The sequence below is a fragment of the Corvus cornix genome, chromosome 3, assembly GCF_000738735.6.
Source record: "Corvus cornix cornix isolate S_Up_H32 chromosome 3, ASM73873v5, whole genome shotgun sequence".
Lineage (NCBI taxonomy): Eukaryota > Metazoa > Chordata > Aves > Passeriformes > Corvidae > Corvus > Corvus cornix.
Window position 1 is genome coordinate 91,448,482 of NC_047056.1, and position 20,830 is coordinate 91,469,311.

A 20,830-nucleotide genomic window follows, 5' to 3' on the forward strand; every position below is an offset into this window, starting at 1 on the left:
TTGTACATGAAACTCAGCGAATGGGTTTTATAGATTAAATGTGTGTATGTACTTTCTTTATTAACATGGTTTTGTTTAGATTCTTAATCAGCTGCTTTTGAGGTGTACAGAATTAAGAAAAAGAAAGGTAGATCTCAGAAGTGGGGCATGTTTCCTCTCACCTCCTTCTTTCTTCCTACAGTAGAGAAGCTGCTGACATGTTATTTACAGGTGGAATGTGGTGGGGGTTTGGGCATTTTCCTTTTGCTGCTGTTAATGCTTTAGCTTTGTTGTGGACAGGGTGTCAGTAGCTGTGAGGCTGGCATAAGCTGGGCACTGTTTGTGTGTGTTTGTTGCTGATGCGCAGCGGGGTTGTGAGTTGGGTGGGTGGCTGTCTGCCTAGAAACTGCTGTTGCTTGAAATTCTGGCAGAGTTGGAACTGGACCAAGCAAGCATTGCCCTGTGGCTTTGCCTGTGGTAAAGGCAAATCTGATGTTACCAGAGGCAAAAGTAACTTCCATGTCTTTGGAGGCTTGTCTAAAGAAATTACAGAAGCAGGGAGTGTTGTAGAAGAGGTTGCCTGGGCGAAAGAATTCCTTCCTGGCCGGTTATAATGCAGCATAATGGCTGCTGGAGGAAGCACAGCAATTTCTGAGTTTATAGCATGTATCTGGTTAAACAGTAAACTGTATTCTGAGTAAATGCCAAATTACAGAGAGAGCACACTCTGCTTTTTGGTCAGAACAGAACACTTTGGATGCAAATGGTTTTGATTCATTTGTTCTCTGAGTGGGCCAATTGTCCTAAATACAGGGTTCTCTTTAACTATCCTGCATGTGTAAGGAAATATTTTAAGGCAGAATGATACAAGGCAGCCTCTCAATATAGTCTTTTACCTCCTCTATTAATTTGGTGAAAGTCTTGGACCATAAATCATCAGTTTCAAACAACACAACTTTGAGAGCCATTAGAGACTCAAAACCAGGATTCTAAATCTTTATTGTGTGAAGCTTATTTTTTTATTGCAGATACTAGGAAATCAGGCACGTGGAAACATGTCTGGAAAACCCAAGCTGCACTACTTCAATGGACGAGGCCGAATGGAACCAATACGGTGGCTACTGGCAGCAGCTGGGGTTGAGGTTTGCCTGTGTTTTTTTATACTGAGAGCATGTGACAAATATGTACTTTTACTGTTCCTTATGAAAAGTGTGACTGAACAGCAGTTTCAAACTCTGCACTTAGTGCATTGCTGAGCAAGCCAACAGTGACCACGAGCTTACCCAAGGCAGGGGGCAAGTTCCTGTCTCAGTTCCACACATCATGTGCCAAGCCTACTGGTAGCACCACAAATGCCTCTCCCCTGTAGCCAGTGAAAGAAAAAATTTAAACCCCAGCAGCGCAGCAGAACCTGGCTTCTTATCTTCTGATCACCGTGGTCAAGCACTTGCAATTCTGAATACCTTCAGATAAATTCCAACGTCCAAAATAGCAAGAGATTATTATTGCTACCATGATGTAGTTTACCCTTGAAGGTACTGTATACTGAAAACCACAGTAATATTTTTTTACCTCTAACAGGTTCTGATATTAAACCAGAGATGGAGTGTTTCAAGATTTGTGTGTTTCAAGAGCCATGGGTTTCTGTCACAGCGACGGCCAGTGTGCCTGAAAGCTTTCAAATATGATTTATGTTTTAGAAAATAGAATTCCCCAAAACACAGCCCTTTTGTGCCTTCTTTACCTAAATGAAGAGAAACTGAAACATGGAATGACAACAGAACTTTTCTTCTCTATTTCCTGCAGTTTGAAGAATCTTACCTGGAAAAAAGGGACGATCTGACAAAGTTACAGCAGGGTAAGTTTCCTTCACTTTTAAATAATAACAACAGCAATAGCGATAACAGTAGTAATAATAATAATTAGATTTAGAAGTACTTGTCTGAAAACACTTAAGAAGTCTAAGTCTTAGTCTCTGAGGAAGAAAATCTCTTAACTGGATTGTACATGAGGTTTCAGAGATACACACTGCAGTGTGTTAAGTGGTATCATCCCCCCAGTTTCTTCAATCTTCACTGATTCACAGAAGTGCTGAGGTCAGAAGGGACCTCTCAAGATCATCTACTCCACCTCCCCTCTTCAAGCAAGGCTGCCTACAACCAGTTACCCAGGACCATGTCCAGCTGGGCTTTAAGCATCTCCAAGGATGGAGAAGTTACAGCTGCTCTGGACAACCCACAGTCAAAGAGCCTTGTTACAGTGGGGAAACTGCAACACGTGCATCAAACAACGAGCCCATGGAAAAGAAATATATATGGACCGATTCTTGATAGATATTTCAGAGAGATGTTTATTTTCCCAGCCGCATGGCCGGGGCTCTGCTGAGGAACTGCGGCAATCAAGGGACCCGAGGGTCCTTGCCCACGCAGGGGAACACAAACCAACCAATGGGGAACGAGGCTGACCAGGGGCTCCGTGTCTCCCCTCAGGGCCCCTCTCCCAGGACCACATGGCAGGGGGGAAGGGACCCCGACAGAGCCTTTCTTTAAGTTCAGATGGTTGACTCTCCTTTGATTCAGCTGGTGTCCATTGCCTCCCGTCCTAGGACATACAGGCTTTTGTCATCAGATCATCTTGAAATTCACTAGCATTTTAGGTTGCCTACAACGTTGTTGTTTTATAATCCATTTGCAAACAGAGTTCCAGATTTCCGAGTCTACCTGTACCTCTGCTGTGTTCCTGCCTCCCAAGGCAACTACCCACTGTGCTAGCTTCAGCTTCCATCTTCCTCAACATGATGTTCACGTTTCCTCCAAACCAAATTACATGTCTGTGCTTTTCACTTGGCCTGTCAAAAGAAATCTGAGCTAGGGGTAGCATGTGCAGTCCTGTTCTCCTTCAGGAATAATGACTTGATCCCCCTGCCACAGGCTGCCTTTCAAAAAGTGTTTTGAGACACAAGTATAAATGTAAAAGCACCCCTACTAGCAGAGACTTTCTCTGCATGACTGTCTTACAATGGATACAAAGAGGGACATAGCTGATCAGTTACCTGAGTCAAGACATGATTCCCTAGAGCAAAACCTCTCACTCGCTCCTCTGATCTGATACCTCTCTTTCCACAGGTAGTTTTACTTCTTTCGTTCTAGGACAAGGCTTCTGCAGGCTAGGAAAAGGGTTACATGGCTCCAGCCTCACTCCAGGTGGTATTTGGGTCTTGCAGGAATCTCATGGAACTCACTCATTTTTCCCACTACATGCCCATACAGATGAGATGCCATTTGTAAAATCAATAAAGTAGACACAAAGACATTTTATGCTTTTATATTCACTATTATTTATATTCATTATTATTCACGTTATATGTTGGCTGGTGCTTAGAAAGTCCAGACATACTTAGCAAAGCATGACAGAAACTGGCTGGGTCAGACCTTCAAGTCCTTCTCATCTGTGTTAATCTCCATGAAAATCACCTGAGTTAGGGCCATGCGGTGCATGTAGTTTTCAGTGTATGACAGGTAGAAGTTCTGCATTTGGGTGCTTCCCCAAATCTGAAATTTCCACAGTTCATTGCTTTAATATTAAGTTATTAACATGTCACTAAGAAACGGTTGTTGCATGCTGAGCATTTTCCATACCTTCTTGTAAGAATGAGGAAGATTGCCACCAAAAGGGCTGTCAAACTCTGCAACAGGCTGCCCATGGAAGTGGTTGAGTCACTGTGTGTAGACTTGCACTTGGGGACAGGGTTTAGTGGTGAAATTGGGCATTGTTTGGTTTACAGTTGGATTTGATGATCTTAGGATACTTTTTCCAGCCTAAATGATTCAGATTCTAAATAAAAAATAGTACACATGGTTACTTTGCCTAACACACGGTTGTGGTTCTCATTCAGAGACTGAATGTGTCCTTGTTATTCCCTTTCCCCTAGATGGATCCCTGCTCTTTCAGCAACTGCCAATGGTAGAGATCGATGGGATGAAGCTGGTGCAGACCAGAGCCATTGCCAACTACATAGCAACGAAGTACAACCTCTACGGGAAGGACCTGAAGGAGAGAGCCCTGTACTGTCACAGTAGCACCTTTGCTTGTTAGACCCCAGCTCACACCGTAGCTCTGTGTAACACAAGGATATCCCAGCTCACAGCTAGATTCAGAGGGAGAGAGCAGCGCTTCATGCAGCATGTGATGACTGTGACTGCAGGTGATGGCTACAGCAGTGACAGCCAGCTAGATTAGATAGGGCAAGCGAGCCCATGAATCATCAGTCAGAGGTCAATGCAGTTATGAGAGGAAAGCAGTCAGGGGGCAGACTGTCTTACTGATGCTGCTTTTCATTTTCTCCTGCACTTGTCAGCAGCATCATTTTCACCTCATCAAATTCAGGGCAATGTTTTCTAAGGAAACAAATAAACTTCTCTCTCTTATACCCAGGAATTAGTATAGAGTTAGAGTGAATAACTGGTTGTCAAAGGATAGGACTCTTAGGGCACGTGTTTTGACCTGAGGTATTTTTGAATGTTTCAAATTAATAAGCACTGGTAAACACATGTCAAGATATTTGCTAGATATTGTACAGACCTGCTGTTCAACTTACCCTGTCTGACTGGGTTTTTAGCACAAGTTTGAGTGACACACCCAGTAGTTTTGCTCACGAATTTTGCATTTGTTTTTCACCCAAGCTCCCCTGCTGCCTGCCCCCAATGAAACTTTTCCAGACTATGCGTGTGTGTGATAGAAGAGGCAGCGATTTCCCAGCATCTCAGAGAGGTTATGCCAGTAGCTTTTGTGCTGTTCATACCTGCTGTGTTTGACCTGACCAAGTGGATCCATTCCTTTCAGAATCGATATGTATGTGGAAGGAATGTTCGATCTGAACGAGTTGCTCATGTACTACGTCTTCCAGCCAGCAGACAAAAAGGAGCAACATTTCACTAATATGATGGACAAGGCCACAAACAGATATTTCCCAGTCTTTGAGAAGGTATGTGGCAAAGAGGTTGTAGCTTAATTGATGCTGTTATCTTGAACCTCCATCCTGGATCCACACAAGTTTTATGAAGGAAAACAGAAGAAAAATTACCACTTGAACATAAATGCTCTGGTTTTGGTGGTGCTGGGAGTAAGATGGAGGCAGGACACTAGAGAGGGGACAGAAGGCACTACAGATCTGGGAGAGATGTAAAGCTGCAAAAACCTAGCACACACTGAGCTCCCCAAATGTCCATGTTTGCATCTGTGTGTTGTTTCAGACCAAAGACACTACAGCATCAGCTTTGACATAAAGTTTCCTCCTGAAGTGCAGATTCCCCTCTACCGCAGATGCTATGTGAAAGTATTACAGTTCCTTCTGTATCTCATACAGCTTAGCCTTCAATGCAGCTACAGCAGCCAAGGCCAGATGAGCACAACTGAGCTGCCAGACAGCAGTGTAGAAGAGAAAGGGCTGATAGATTATGCCTAGGATGGCAGTGCCATCAGATCACTGTTTGTACTACAGGTGTTTGAAGAACAATGGATGACCCTGCTTTGAAGATACCCTATTAAGTAACACAGAGAAAAGACATCATCTCCTTCTGGTTCTCCGTTTTTAGGTTTTGAAAGAGCATGGAAAAGACTTCCTGGTTGGCAACCAGCTGAGCAGAGCAGATGTGCAATTACTTGAAATCATTTTAATGGCAGAGGAGTTCAAACCTGATATACTTGCCAAATTTCCTCTCTTGCAGGTAAATGAATGGGCAGTTTGAATGGACAATGAATTGGAAAGGAGCACTGATTTAAACTGGCTGAGAAGTATGGGAGAGTGGGAGGGTGAGATGTGACATGCAAAATAATCAGATGCCCTAAGTACTTCTAGCTGGCCTCACATACTCATTGATACTGCTACCTTCTGTCACCACAACCCCAAAAGTATAAGAGGGGGACGCATATAGTTTCTTCTGCAGCATCAAGCCACAATGTGACTTTCAGAGTATGGGTAACATTGAAATGTCTGACAGTTGCAATGATTCTTAAGCACAGTGCTGTTTTGGTTTTGGTTTTTTTTTTTTTTGTAGAGCTTCAAAGCAAGAATAAGCAATATCCCCACAATAAAGAAATTCCTGCAGCCTGGCAGCCAGAGAAAACCACCAACACGAGAGGAAGATGTACCCAAAGTGATGAAAATTTTCCACTCCTGAGCAGCACCCTAAAGCCACAAAAAGTCAATTTCATTGTGTTTGCTGATAGTGAGAAATTAATGAAAACACTGAAAACCAAGGTTTTTGATCTCTCTTTCCTTAGCTACAGAACTGGTTTTAGCCTACTGCAAACACTTCAAGGTAAAGCTACATGAGCCTACCAGCAAAGGAAAGAGTTCACTGATTTGGGGGTATAGTGGACAACACAGGATGCCTTAAATAACTAAAGAGAATACCTGAAATAAAGTCTTACTATTGATACTCAAAACCCAGCTGTTCATTGATTTCTTGCTGCTGCTTCAGTGCCTAAGATCTCTCTGGTTCTGTTTTTCCGGCGCTCCCAAGAATAGTTGGAAAATTAGGAGAGTTTATCCCAAACAGTAGGTCATGTATTTTTTCTGGGAAATGCCAGGAAAAGCCTGCAGGTTGTGGTTAGATTGATGCCATGAAGATTTTTTGCCTTTTCTTTTATACCCCTGTTATACCTTTTTTACAACCTCTGTATTCCTAGTGCTTTTTGCCTATATTCTTGGACTTGTTTGTCAAGCTAAGAGACTAAACATTTTAGAAGCTTCATAGCTAGGGATCAGTGTGCCCCAGACCCCAAGGTCCTCTCCAGAACACATTCTGTAAACCAAGATAGAACCATCCAGGGGAAGGTTCCTTGGGGAGGGGGGTTCACTTGAGCCTCTCATTGGGGAATCTTGGATAGATATGCTAATTAGTGAGACCTATAATGTTATACCCGATCTTTGGGGGATACTCGGGCAGGGTGCATCTCGATGCATATGACGTGGACATGTGCACCTAAGGATCCTTAAAATAAATACCAAGGTAAAATCCCTTTTCCCCTTCTAACCGTGTACGACTCTTGATTTTAAGACCAGGAAAAGGCATCAAGATGGGGATGAAAGGTTTGGATTCAGCTTTCCTCTGAGCTTAACTTGGAATATCCTTGGACCAGAGGTCCTACTGCACCTCTGGTTTAGACTCTTAAACTCTTGTACTGCAGCTTCACCAATGTTTCCTTTATCAGAAGGTCTATTGTAGCAGCTAAAAGCACTTTGCAGACTCTGAGAAAGGAATGCTTGTCACCAGCTGTGAAGTTTAAAACCTATTGTTTGAGGAAAGAGGATGGTGTCAGGTATTAGTGAGACCTTGGAATGTAGGACTCCGTGCTGACTTGCATCACTTTTTATTAAACCAAGTTTTATACAAGTTGTACTCGAGTTGTTCATTACCATCACTTAAATCAAGCTCCACTACTGAGGTTAGCAAGACTGTTGAACTGACAAATATGTGCATTTATGTAGTGAAAGGTGTTCCTGCCCAGGGCAGGAGGGTTGGAACGAGATGATCTTTAAGGTCCCTTCTAACCCAAACCATTCTATGATTCTGTGAAATTATTTGAACACCAAATAAACCACGTAAATGAAAGAGCCAGTGCTCTAAATCCAGCTAAAACTAGAGCACTGGCAGTTTTCATCTGGGTAAACTGAGGGCAATGTAGCTCTTGCTAAACCCAACAGTTTCTTTATAAGAAATGTCAGGCAGCTGGAACCAGTTTTTGTCATCAAAAAAGGAAATAAACCCGTTTTTCAGCAGCAAAGCATGTATTAAAGGGAGTTGCTGCAGGAGCTGTTTCCCTCCTGCCTCACTGAAGCATTCAGACAGCACTTGCAGCTGCTGTGTGCTGTCAGAAACTCAAGCCAGAAACTGGTGCTGTGCGTACTGACTCCATGCCAGGAGGAGCTCCGGGCATGGCTGTGTGGTTTCACGATCCCCCACACAGATCCCCGCCTTTGCCCACACAGAGCCAGAGCCCCTGGCACACGGAATGCTTGGCACCCCTTGCACAGGGGCTGCAGCCCCGGTGTCTCCCCTGGTCACACCATCACTGCTGCTCACTGCTGCCTCGGGGGTCTCCAAGCCTGTCCCCTGCCCACTCCTGTCCTAGCCATGTCCCTGAGGTGTGGCTGCCTCGGAACCAGCCCAGTGAAAATGCTGACCAGAAAACCCGGGCTTGTTACCCAGTGCACAACGAACCAATAATTACACACTTGAGAGAGACTTTGACTCTCTATTTCAGAGTTGTGCAAGCCTGGTTGCTTGGTGGTATTCCAAAAATCAAGCACAACTTCTTACTATTTATTCATTTTAGCAAGCAAAGGCATTAATGTTCATTGATTACATGTTACCTAGTTCTCTTAATAATTACTATTCTATCTTCTATTGGTCAATTATTCTCCCTCTTCTCATGCTAGTTAGTCCACATGCTTGGTCTTTCTCTTCTTTTGAGTTGGGTTTCTTGAGTTGGCGGGCTGTGAGTCAGTGGTGGGGGAATCTCTCCCTTCCGGAATTACCTTTTACTCAGCCAGAGCTGATCTCAGCACAGTTTCTGAGTGGGCTTTATTAGATTCTTCCTTATCTTGGGAGTTCTGCCAAATGCCCTCGTGGCCCGTAAATTCTGCATTCTTTGTATCCACTATCACAGGCACATCCTTCTTCCCAAGCCTTGTTAACTCCCCCTAGGTCTGAGATCATTAAAACATGTTCAGCCCTTAACAAGGCAATTCTACTGACAAGCAATGACTCTTTCCAACAGCTGGATATCACTTAGACCTTGTTTGGTAGCTGCTCTCTGTTTCACGGATTAAAACTTCTTTCTTGTTGATTAAGCTTGAAAGTATACAGAGATCAAACTTCAAAGCACATCCTTTCTCAAGAAAATGTTTACATATTCTACATTTTGGAACAGAAACCCCGCAGGACTGCAGGGACAAGGCCGAGGTGGCTTTTCCCTGAGCTGCGGTGGCAGGGTTTGGCGCGGCGGTTTGGCGGCGGGGCGGGCGGTGGGCACGGAGAGGCCGCGGCCGCAGCCCAGGGAGGAGCGGCCGCCTGACGGGGCGGGAGGGCCGAGGGGCGGTGTCGGCGGGGCGAGGAGACGAGAGGAGCGTGTTGGCCGTGTGGCGGCGGGCCGGGCGCTGTGCCGGTGCTGTGCAGTGGCGGTGCTGTGGCGGTGCAGTGGCGGTGCAGCGGCCCGGGCGGACGGTACTGCGGCGGCGGGCGAGGGTCGCGGCGGGGGGCAGGCGGTGCCGGCTCGGTGGAGTGTGTGGATTTTGCCGGGATCTGGGCTCCTGCCTGGAGGGCAAAGGGCGAGGTGCGTGACAGACCGGCTAGCCCTCGAGGAACGTCGTGCCGTGCTGCTCCAGGGAGTTTGTCCAGGGGTTATTCCCCAGCCTCTCTCCGGCAGCAGGGACTCAGGCCGGGTGAGTGGGCACAGAGGAGGGTTGTGTTTGGCTCTGGGTAGGATCAGCGGTGAAGCTGAAGAGGAACTGCTCTTTGGAGTGCAAATTTTGCAATCTCTGGGGGCACTTCACCTTTCCCCTCGTCCGGACACTCCTCCTAGCCCGGGCGGTGGAAGGAAGCGTTCCGGATCCAGACTTGGCCCGAGCCCCAGTGGAAAGCAGCCGCTGGTGAGCAGCAGCTGCAGCCTTAAGGTGGTCCGGAGGCCGAGCCGGGCGGTGCAGCGCGGTGCTGCTGCGAGGTAGAACAGCCCCGTGCGGGACGGGTCCGAGCAACAGAGCGTTGCAGAGAACTGCTGTGAGGCCCATATCCAATTAGGAAGAAAGTTTAAGATCTTGGATCAGGTTGTGAGCTCGCTGCTAAATTAATTTACTTATTTCTCACTGAAAGGCTGGTGCCTGAATTGTTTTGTACAAAACAACGTGGGGAGTTTTTAATGCAGCGATCGCAGCACTAGCTGTCTCTCTGACGCCTGCGTGGCTGTGGTCCAAGGAAGGTCTGATGCACTAAAACATCAAGAAAGTTTGTGATTAATTTTCAGGTCCATTATTGCTATTCAAGAAAGACAATTTACCAATTTTGTGACTCTTTTAAAATGACTCCTCACTATTTACAAAGGGATATTCATTACAGAGCCATAACAGGGTCACCAAAATACTTTGCAGCCCTATGTAGGTATTCAGCCTAAACCCCAAATTCAGACCTTTAGCAGTGCATTCCTGGGAAGATATTCACGGCTGTTTTGAGTGGAACACTGAGTTGAGACTGGCTCTGGGTGGGTTGAATTTTATCAGCTCCAGCTCTGCTTTGAGGAGAGGTCAAGGAAGTTTGCGCCTTCTGCTTACGCTGGTATTACCGCAGGCCTGGGCCCTAGGGTATATCACCGTGTCCCGCAGCCATAGGGAGGAGGAGGGGAGAAGATCCAGCAGGCAGGAATTGTGCAGCAAGATTGATTTATTTAATTATTTTACAAACTCTTTTATAGACTTTTTTCTTCATAGTCTAATTGGACCAAGGATCAGCCACCCCTTGGGGTGATTGGCTAAAATCCTAAAACATCCATTGTCAAAATATTTTTCTACTATACCATAAACAAGACTTTTCAAGGTTGCAGGTGGCTTGGTTGTTTACATACTCTGCTACCCCTTCTGTGAGAGAGAAAAGTCTCTCATGGACTTAGAAAATAGCAAGAAAATCCTCACTAGCAGCATTTTTGTATCTGCAATGCTAGCCTGTCCTTATAGTGTATTTCCCAGCCTTGATCCCACGTGCTGGAGGTTAGAGTGTTTGTCCAGTCTGTGAGGGTTCTAGTGCTGTTCTTTGATGGAGTTGAGACCTACTTTTTGAGCATCAGGGAATGAAGTATTTCTGAAGTATAGAAGATCAGGAGCTCTCTTACTTGGTATAGTGTAAGTCATACATGGGAAGTAGAAATGAAGTGTAGGTCATGGTCTTACGTGTGTAGGGCCTGGTAAGGAAGCTGTGCTAAGTCACTTCTCTGAGTGCCTTGTTGCTCTTCAGGGGTCAGGAATCTAGCTGGGCATCCAGCAGTGCTAGATTAGATGCCAGCTCCAGTCAAGACATAATCTATTGACAAGCACATCTTTTTGTATCAGGAGAACTTTGCTACTAGAGACTGAGGTGTCTGGGGACACGGCCAGGGCTAGGTGGAAGCTGAGCAGTGGTTTTGAAGACCTGCATTTTGGATGGGGGCACCTGTTTCTCCTGTGAGTTCAGTTCCTAACAGAGTGATGGCTGTTTGCTGTGGAGCCTGTTGAAGATAGCACCCAACACAAAGGACTTAAGTAGAGAGGGCCAAGGATGCAATCTCCCATGTCACTGTTCTATTTGTTTGTGCCTCTTTATTGATTGGGATTATGGCCAACACTTTGACTTTGTGGCTCAGCTATGTAATGTGAAGTCAATGCAAGCATAAATAAGCCTGCCTGTGAACAGATAAACCCTTATCTTAACAAAGAAGCATTCTGTTAGTCTGTGACTCTGTCTTCTCATGAAATCTGCTTCATTCTTCTGTGACCCATTAGTGATAAGAGTACAGCGTTAGCTTTGTTTCCAGCATCAGGCAAGCTCACATCAGCTGCCAGTGTCATACAGTGGCATGTGACTGCACATAGTAGGGAAATTTGAAAGGACAAAGTGTTTCATCCCAGTGCTATCATCTGATGGGCTGACTTGAGCCCCCTGCTGCTGAGGGCATTGCCCACGCCTTATCTGCGCAACAGAGGTCAGTTCCATTCATTTGGTTTTGATTTTAAAGTTAAGTTTTCAGGGCAGAAAGAACATAAATCCCTCTTATGGTTTGATTGTAGCAGAGCTAGCTAAATAGGGAACACAGTAGGCCTGGTGAAATATGTTGCTTTTAAAAGCATATTTGTAAAGGCACAGGAGCACCGGGCTCTGAATTGTCATGAGAAAGGTGAAAATAGTGCTGGTGTCACTAGTTTGGTGTTCTTTGGAGGCCATTCATTTGATAGAGTACATTTTTCAGGTATGGTATGACATGTCACAAAGCCCAACACCTACTGAAGAGATTGCATCACTGCAAGGTTAAAAATGTATTAATTCAGGAATACCCTACAGTTCTGCTTTGGTTGTAAAACACCAGTAAGCTGTTAAAATGACATTAATATATGATTTAGGAGATGTTTATTGTCATGATGTGGTTGAATGGCTGCATGTTCTGATAGTGTGTAGTTTTTCTTTTATTCCATTACTCCACAGGAAACTTGGTTGCATCAAGCACAAGTGTGTAGGACTTGGTTGTTCTTCTACTTCCACATTCATCCAACTGTATTTAGTAGTTTGGAGTGGGACATTCAAAATGCTAATTTAAAGCATGCTTCCTATAAGATCATCGCCTTGATTTTATCAGGAAACAAGAACTCTGACATCATGGCGGGGAAACCCAAGCTGCACTACACCAACGGAAGGGGGAAGATGGAATCAATCCGATGGCTGTTAGCAGCAGCTGGAGTTGAGGTTTGTACCTTTTTTTTATAAAGTGATTTGTGATTAAAACAGGTATTCTCTGGAAAGGTTTCCCAATTGCATCTGTGCTTAGGGATATGCACATCATCATATATTGTGATGCAGAATGCTTAGATTGAGTGATACACGCCTGTGTTGTATTTCATGTATTCCTTGAGCAATAGTTGTACAGTAAAGAGATTTTAACATACAAAGAGAATTGATGGGTGTCATTTTTGAAACATACTTTAAACTGAGTAAATTGTTGCTACAGACAAAACTGTGGCTTTTTTCAATGCTCATAACTTCCCTGTATCTCATGAGTCTTCTCCACTGAAACATCATGCATGCCACATGAAAACTTTTGAACATTCTCTCCAAACAAAGTGCCTTTTGTTCTTTGGGTCAGGACCTGAGTAGGATAAATCAGCAGATCTGCCCCAAAGGCAGTGTTAGAGGATCTATTTAGATTCACATCAGGTGAAGACCATCCTAAGGCATCTTAATTTCTACAATAAGTTTTTGTTTGAATATGGTTTTTTGAAACTATTTATACTCTGTTGGAAATAAAAGGCTTTTTTAATGGTGCTCACTTGAGAATGTTGCTGACAGAAAATTTCCAGAGCATGAGTGCTGAGGAAACTAAGATCTTGTCCTCATTCAAATGTCCTCATTTAAAAAAAAAAAAAAATCCAGTGGATTAAAGAGGGAGATAAATGCTGTGTAAGAAAGGCACAATTTACAGAAAGTTTCTCAATATTTCATGTGGCATCAGCTGCTTTTTAAGTGAATGATTTGGTGTTTGTTAATGGTTCATGCAGGCAAGTAGTCTGGTCTTTATAATGAGGAAGTTCTTTCTGGAGCATAATGCATTGTACAGTCCTGTAGGGTTGGGGACACCATAGTCTTGGGTTATTTGCTGGAACAGAGATGAAGTAGGGGGTCTGTTAAGGAAACTTTCCTGTCTGACCATCCAGGAGCCTCTCCATCAGTCTTTAAATCGTGGTGCAACAACAGAGTAACAGCTCGAGCTGGTGCCTGGGGAAGGACCCGGAACAAAGGAAACCCCAGATCTTTTATACCCTTACAGTCTAAGTGAAGGCTTGGGGTCATCGGCTCCTGCTGTGTCTCACCTGGCCAGTGCCACAGGTCCCCGCGCCCTTTGTTGTGCAAAGGGAGGCAGTTCCCAGCTCTTGCCTTGGGCTCCCAGAACTCCACGAGCAGCTGGAACTGCTGCTGCTCACCCAGCTACTGGCACTGAATGGATTCCTCCACAGGGTCAACACAATGAGAAGAGTATGGACAATAGTGTGGAGAGGTGGACTCTAACTGCCAGACATCCTTCCACTTCTCCACTGCCTTTGGAGTGACACAGTGCTTTCTGTTGTTGCTTTTCAGTTTGAGGAAGAATTCATAGAAACAAAAGAAGACCTAGAAAAATTGCGCAGTGGTGAGTCTGTAAACTGTACTCTAAACATAAATTCACACGAATATAACAAAAAAACAACAGGTGGTATTTTTTTGAAGACCTGCAATATAATGTGACCTGTAAAGAAGAGCTGCTTCCTTGTAGATGCTTTCATCCCTGAGAATCAGAAATGTCCTGGTCTCTTACCACATCTCTTCCTTCAGCAGCCTGAGTAGCTTGCTCCTTTTTCTTCCATAGATGGAGTCCTGCTGTTTCAGCAGGTGCCCATGGTGGAGATCGATGGGATGAGGATGGTGCAGACCAGAGCCATCCTCAGCTACATTGCAGCAAAGTACAACCTCTATGGGAAGGACCTGAAGGAGAGAGCCTGGTATGGTAACAGTGCACCACTTACTAACACTCCTTTGTGATTGTTAATATTTACAGAAAGAATGTTGCTGTGAAGTATCTGCATGTAAAGGTGATGATGCCTAACAGACTGTCACTTACTACTGAGGGTTTATTTTGTGAGAATGGAAGGACAGCTCCAGAGATTGTGGAGATTATTTTGGGCTGGCAACTGGTAGCCAGCATCCTCTCATGATTAGACCTCAAAATTATTTTTTTTTTCCTAATGTGGTTTGCATATGCAGTCTTTCCTCCCACAGCATAAACGAATAGATTATCAGTGGAAAACAGCATGAATTCCACTTTAAATACATTAATTTCAGCCTTTTATCTTGCTTATTGCATACACTGTGAGCCTATTTTAAAATTTGTGATTTGAAAAAAACTGGAAGTTGTCTCAAAGTGGAAGAACCAAGAAAATAAACCAGTGCCTTACGTTACATCCACTAATAAGCATTTTATTCAGTGATCACTTCAGCACTGTGTTTCAGGAAAATAATCAAAATGGAAAGTTTGAATGATATATATTGAACAAAAATATTTGTTTCAGGATTGATATGTACGTGGAGGGAACTACAGACCTAATGGGAATGATCATGTATCTCCCTTTTCAACCAGCTGATACAAAAGAAAAGAATCTTGCCTTAATCATTGAACGAGCTACAACCAGGTACTTTCCTGTTTATGAAAAGGTAAGTGGCAAATCACCAGTAGTTCACAAAGAGAGTGAGTTCCAGGCTCCCCCTCATACCCCACTCCCCTGTCCTCCCCACACATGTACTTTCTAGAAGGCAAGTGACAGTACAGCTCTAGAAATGTATGATGGAGCCAGTATTCAGCAATGTGAGAAGAGGGCAACAAAATAATTTTCAGCTGGTTTCAGTACTGGGTCTCTTTGCTGTACTTCTTTTCTTAGTGGCTGATGGCTCCCACCATTTTGCATAAATGCACCATTTCTGTACTTGTGCCAGCCTTCAGTACTTACTGCCTGGAAGTGTAATGTGTTGTCATAGAATTGTTAAGGTTGGAAAAGACCTTCTAAGATGATCAAGTCCAGCTGTCAACCCAGCACCATGATCATATTCACCATTAAACTGTGTGCTCCTGTGACATATCCACATGTTTCTTGAACACTTTCAGGGACGGTGAGTCCACCAGTTCCCTGGACTGTGTGCTTTACAACCCTTTACGTGAATAAAAATTTCCTAAGATCTAATCTAAACCTCCCCTGGTGCAACTTGAGTCCATTTTCTCCTGTCCTATCACTGGTTACCCCAGAGAAGAGGCTGACCCCCACCTCACTACAACCTCCTTTCAGGGTGTTGTAGAGAGCAAACTCTACAACTCAGCCTCCTTTATTCTTGCTATTCAGAGTTAAATATATTTGTGCTTTACAGCTAAGGATCCAATTATATGATCTTCCTTAAATCCATTGCTTAAATGTATTATACTTAGAGACTATGATTGTTGTTCTCTGAGTTGCTACGTGGCATCCTTAGGTGTGCACAGAGAGGCTCTGCAAACAGGATACATGTAGCTTAGAAAGCATAAAGCAATTATTTACTGGCTAGCATGCACTAAGGAGTTAGCCTGAGCTGTGAGGGAAGGCATTGGTATGCTTGCCATCCCCTTAGAGCACATGAAGAGGCTTTCTTGGCTAGGGAAGAGTAGGTCAGGAGGGGATGGATTGTTCTTTTCTTCTCCCTGGAACATTGCCTGGATGTTATTGAACTGCCATTTTCTACCAATTTGCTGTTTGTTCTGTTGTTTTATTTTTCCTGTAAGGATAGTTTAATTTTTTAATGTGTTAAAATTTTCCTGTTTGAATTGAGCCAGCTGTGACCCTCATGTCATGAGTTTGCTTCTGTTTGTAAGTCTTCCTCTTGTGCCATATGTGGTTGTGCTGTACAGACCTTCTCACAGTGCTTTTTCAGGGCATAGTGGTCTCCTCAGAAATCTGCCAAGGGTACAAAGCTGTGTTGTTTCAGAGCTGAGCTGGGTTTCCAGCTTGAATCCCTGGTTACCAGGCAGCTGAAGTCCAGGACTTGATGCAATTTCATGTCCTTCCACTTTATTAGAGCCTTAAATTGCACAAACAAAACCCACAGAGGCTGCCCTGTAAAATAATGATGTAAATTACATAATCCAGCACTTCTGTAAGCAGAGTTCCCATCTATCCACTGCCATAGCAAGGGAGAGCTGTGCTGAGAGATATTGATTACTCACATCAATGTTTCAAAGACTAGAAGTCTGGTAAGTATTTTCAGTTATTAAACAATAAAAAATAATGCACCAAAATTCTCTTAAGTGTGTGTCTAGGTGGCATAAACTCCTGTTGTGATATGTTTTAGTGTGTATGCTCCCTGTAGGAGAGTCTTTAAAGTAATCCTTGTTTGCATGTGGTAAAGACACAGCTAAACTTTTCCATGATTTTAGCCTAGTTAATTTTGTTAGAATGGTTAATAGTTTTCTTTCTGTACCAGCTGTTTAAGATGTCCATTGATTCAGCTTATCAGGGTTTGCAGTCTATGTGTTACTCATTCAGCAAGCTGACAGGAAACATCCCTAGCTGTGAGTGTTCACTTTAAACCCTCGGCAGCCAGATAGAGCAGCAGAAGGCAGTGTAAAGCCCTGCAGGCAATCAGATTCTGATGCTGTTTGGGAGTTTTTATACAGGTCAGATAAACAAGCTGTGGTGGACCCTGCTGGAGCAGTGTAGGAAATAACTACGTGAAGGTATTAGCTGTGACTCTGCCGGTGATTGCTGCCTCTATGGTAAAATTGGCAGATGGGCCTGGAGAAGCACTTGCCTTCCAAAGTCACAGACCGATGTCTTACTGCAATTTGTTACTTGTTTAAGAGTAGCCTTAGTGTGACTTAGGCACAGACACGCCCTTCTCTAGCTCCTGACAGGAGGGTGACAGTCTTCAGGACAGAGAGGTATAGTTAAGACAGATAGTCTTCAGCTGGAGAGCTAGTAACTGCTCTGAAGCTGTGCTGAAATGTTCACCTCAGCTTGTCTACTACAGCTGTTAGTAGCTTTGGCAGGCTGTGATTTCTGCATCAGCAGTTTGCCACAAAGGAATCCTTCCTTATAAGATAAAGGGTAAGAAGGCTGTATTCCTTCATTCTGGACCTATTTCAAACTGTAATCAGCACTCTCAAATTTTGCTGAAACAACTTAACCTTTTTCTTAAAAATTCGAGGTGTGCTTACACATAAACTGGCCTGACTACTTCTTCCAGTTACTTTAGTCCTGTTTGTGTGATTAAGTCTTTCTTACGGTACTGGACTTGCTATACAGCTACCTGGTGCAGTAGGTTAGAGTGAGAGATAGGATCATGCACACTGAAACATGAATTCTGATTTAATTTTTTTGTTTAAAGAATATTTATAACTTTCTAACTTCATAGGTTCTTGCATGGCTTTGCTCTGCTGTATTTTTTTAGAAATCTGTCTGCAGTGAAATACCTAGATAAAATTGTTACATCCCATGTGACTTCTTAAAAATTTGTTCATATTTTATAGGCCTTAAAAGATCATGGACAGGATTATCTTGTTGGCAACAAATTAAGCTGGGCAGATGTCCATTTGCTGGAAGCCATTTTAATGGTAGAAGAATGTAAGCCTGATGCACTGTCTGCATTCCCTCTGCTACAGGTTAGTAATCATCTGGTCTCAATAGGAAAGGTAACAAACAAATTTCACTGACTGTTGTTAAAAGTTAATTGGTGTTTACATCTTTTGAGCCATTGTACTGACATTTCTCTGGTCTGTTTGACTACAAAAACCTGCACTCAGTGCACTGCCTTGCCCCAGAGCTGCTGGGAACTCACCTTTCTCCCGCTCTACTTTTTCCAGCTGTTCTCAGCTGCCAGCAATTCACTCACTAGTGCTACCAATTTGGTTCTTTAACTGCTACTTTCATGTCTTCAAACACAGCAACAAGCATCAGGAAGGGAAGTCAGTGGCCTGGTGTGTCTGCAGTTCCTGTCCTTTTCTTTTTGCCAGCAAAATTAAATTTTTAAGAGATCATATAAAAAGAGCACTTAAGTTTTGTATGTCTTGACTTCTGTAGTGCTTTGCACTGAGGTATTCCTGTCCTTGCCTTTTTTTTTCTCAAATATATCTGCAGGACTTGGATTCAGGATATGGGTTTTTGTTTTTTCTTTTTTTCCTTCCACTTTTTACTAGATGAATCTTAACTCTTTAATATTAATTTCTCCCATTCCCATCTGGGAAACTAAGGTAAACTTCATTGCACCAGCATTATAGATCAGAAAAAGCTACTACCTTTCTCTGTTTAATAAAGTATGTCTGACAAGTAAAAATCCAAGTCACCTGATCTTTAAACTATGAAGGATGGAATTATAATTTCCTTACTCTCACTGGCTTTACTGTTGCTTTTTACAGGCTTTTAAAGGAAGAATCAGCAACATTCCAACAATCAAAAAATTCTTGCAGCCTGGCAGCCAGAGGAAGCCACCAACAGATGAGAAGCTTGTTGCTGTTGTGAGGAAAATATTCAATATCTAATCTGATGAAGATAACCCAACTGTAGTATATTACCAGAGCTTGCTTTGTAAGGTTAAATTGCATAGATTTGCTGTGTAACTTGCATCATATGGTCAGTGTTGAAACAATACCCTGTGAATACACTTTTAAATTAGAGTAAAAGGCTGATTTGGACCTGTTGAGTCCAGAAAGCAGTATTTCATGAAGTCGTTATATGAAATAAAAAATGCTCATACTTTGTGTGTGTTTGATTACTGTGCATGCCTGGTAGGGTAAAATGTTTCAGCTGTAGCTTCCGGAGTACTGTAGAAAGCCACATGATCCCCAACCCCCTTTTTATAAACTGCAATAGAGAGGAACCACACCATGAAAATTGAGAAGTCATTTAAATTCAGGGCTAAAATCTTTTGGGTTGGTTCTCTAGATGGTCTCCTAGAAAGTTCACTGTCGTCCCCCACCCTCCCCACTGTATTTCACTGCATTTCACTGCTGTCTCTCTGCTTACAGCTACAATTTAAAAATTGAGTAAATAAAACCTTTAAAAATAAAATCAAAACTCATGATCCTTTTAAGTTTAGGGGCAGAAGTAAGAAACTTTTCTAATCCCCACATGAATCTCTTAGGAGTGATTTTTTCAAGGAAAGATCAGTCCTTTGTTTAATTGGCCTGATGTGGTTTTCATCCACTGAAAGCACCTATTCCCTTGCTCTTCTTTTTGCTGCTTGGCTGGCTGATCAGTGAGGCAAATGCCCCTTGAGTGGGTTTTTTTTTAAGGTTTTACTTTCTGCAGTCACTTCCCACAGTTACGAAGCAAAGTGCCCTGGCTGCTTACTTTTTCAGTAAGTGAGTTTCACCTCAACAGTGCTTAAAGCATGCACTATTATGTCAAATTCTTTACCCTAATTTCATGGGAACCATCACTATTTCCTTTATGAACATTGCCATAAACCATCCTTCTTTGCACTTAGCTGTTTCTCCTCAGTAGGACTCCCAGCTGATTAGGCAACAGTCAACCCGTGTACATAATGAATTACTGCCCAGCAAAGTTAACTCCTTTCCTGACTTGTGCCTAAGAAGAGCCACGTGCATCTCAAGAGGTACAAACCACAACTGCCCCACTTACCTGGGCACTGCTGAGTTCCAAACAGGTTTACATTAAAATTACCTCAGTAGCTGGAAGCAGTGCTTTGCCATGCCCACCACAGTACTCGTTTCACTGGGCTATTCCTTGTTGCAGTGGGGATCCTGCAACACGCATATATCAAACCAGGAGTCCCGTGGAAAGGAAATATATATGGACGGATTCTTGCTAGATGTTTCAGAGATGTTTATTTCTCCAGCCGCATGGCCGGGGCTCTGCCCAGGAACTGTTCCAGTCACGGGACCAAGGGTCCTTCTGCCCGCGCAGGGAACACAAACCAACCCATGGGAACGAGGCTGAGCAGGGGCAGGGAAACCCCGTGTCTGTGCCCTCGGGGCCCCTCTCCCAGGGCTACACGGCGGGGAGAGGAGACCCCAACAATTCCTCTCTTCCAAACAAGTGCTATGATTTAGGAACCATCACAAAGACTGGCACAGGACATTGCTGTTGCATTTTGTGAGTGCAGGTGCCCTTCCAGTCTGAAATCCGTAACATACCAGCTTAATCACCTGTAAGCCTGGCACCATCTGGAGGTGACTGATACCAACATTCACAAGCAAAAGATTCCAGAGCTGCAGGCTGTGGTTTGGGGTTGGTAAGAATCTTTTTGTGTCATGTTGTCCTGTCCCCCTTTTATTTTTTATTGTCAGTTGTGCCTTAGACATCTAAGCTGCTCACAAGGCCTTGTCACCACCTAAGCCCCTGACAGGAATAATACTGGTATTTTCCTCATGAATTTGTGCAGCACCGAGATCTGATACATGATGACCTTCATAAGCAACCTTTGTATGAAAAAAATGAAAAGCAGCAAAATTTCTCTTTGTCTTCAAGAGCGCACCCACCCATACTGTTTCCTAATGATTTTGCTTACATCCCCTGTACACCAGAAGACAGTCTTAGCCAAAC

At 43.6% G+C, this 20,830-nt stretch overlaps 2 protein-coding genes across 4 annotated transcripts; both read left to right on the forward strand.

The window, feature by feature from the left end:
- The first annotated feature begins 973 nt into the window (after nt 1–973).
- LOC104693583 (glutathione S-transferase-like) lies at nt 974–6,426 on the forward strand. Its single transcript, XM_019290809.2, has 6 exons — nt 974–1,121; nt 1,786–1,837; nt 3,911–4,043; nt 4,822–4,963; nt 5,574–5,705; nt 6,036–6,426. Exons 1-6 carry the CDS (start codon nt 1,035–1,037, stop codon nt 6,156–6,158), a joined length of 669 nt encoding a protein of 222 aa, XP_019146354.1. The 5' UTR covers nt 974–1,034; the 3' UTR covers nt 6,159–6,426.
- Nucleotides 6,427–9,100: 2,674 nt separating this feature from the next.
- On the forward strand, nt 9,101–19,023 carry LOC104693586 (glutathione S-transferase). Of its 3 annotated transcripts, none has more exons than XM_039569330.1 (7): nt 9,101–9,209; nt 12,358–12,464; nt 13,851–13,902; nt 14,119–14,251; nt 14,819–14,960; nt 17,797–17,928; nt 18,682–19,023. In XM_039569330.1, the coding sequence occupies exons 2-7, from the start codon at nt 12,378–12,380 to the stop codon at nt 18,802–18,804; spliced, it is 669 nt and encodes a 222-aa protein (XP_039425264.1). In that variant the 5' UTR covers nt 9,101–9,209; nt 12,358–12,377; the 3' UTR covers nt 18,805–19,023. The 3 variants fall into 3 exon arrangements, with proteins under 3 accessions (XP_039425264.1, XP_010404620.1, XP_010404628.1); XM_010406318.3 differs by lacking the exon at nt 9,101–9,209 and adding an exon at nt 9,221–9,427; XM_010406326.3 differs by lacking the exon at nt 9,101–9,209 and adding an exon at nt 10,691–11,709.
- The last annotated feature ends 1,807 nt before the right edge of the window (nt 19,024–20,830 follow it).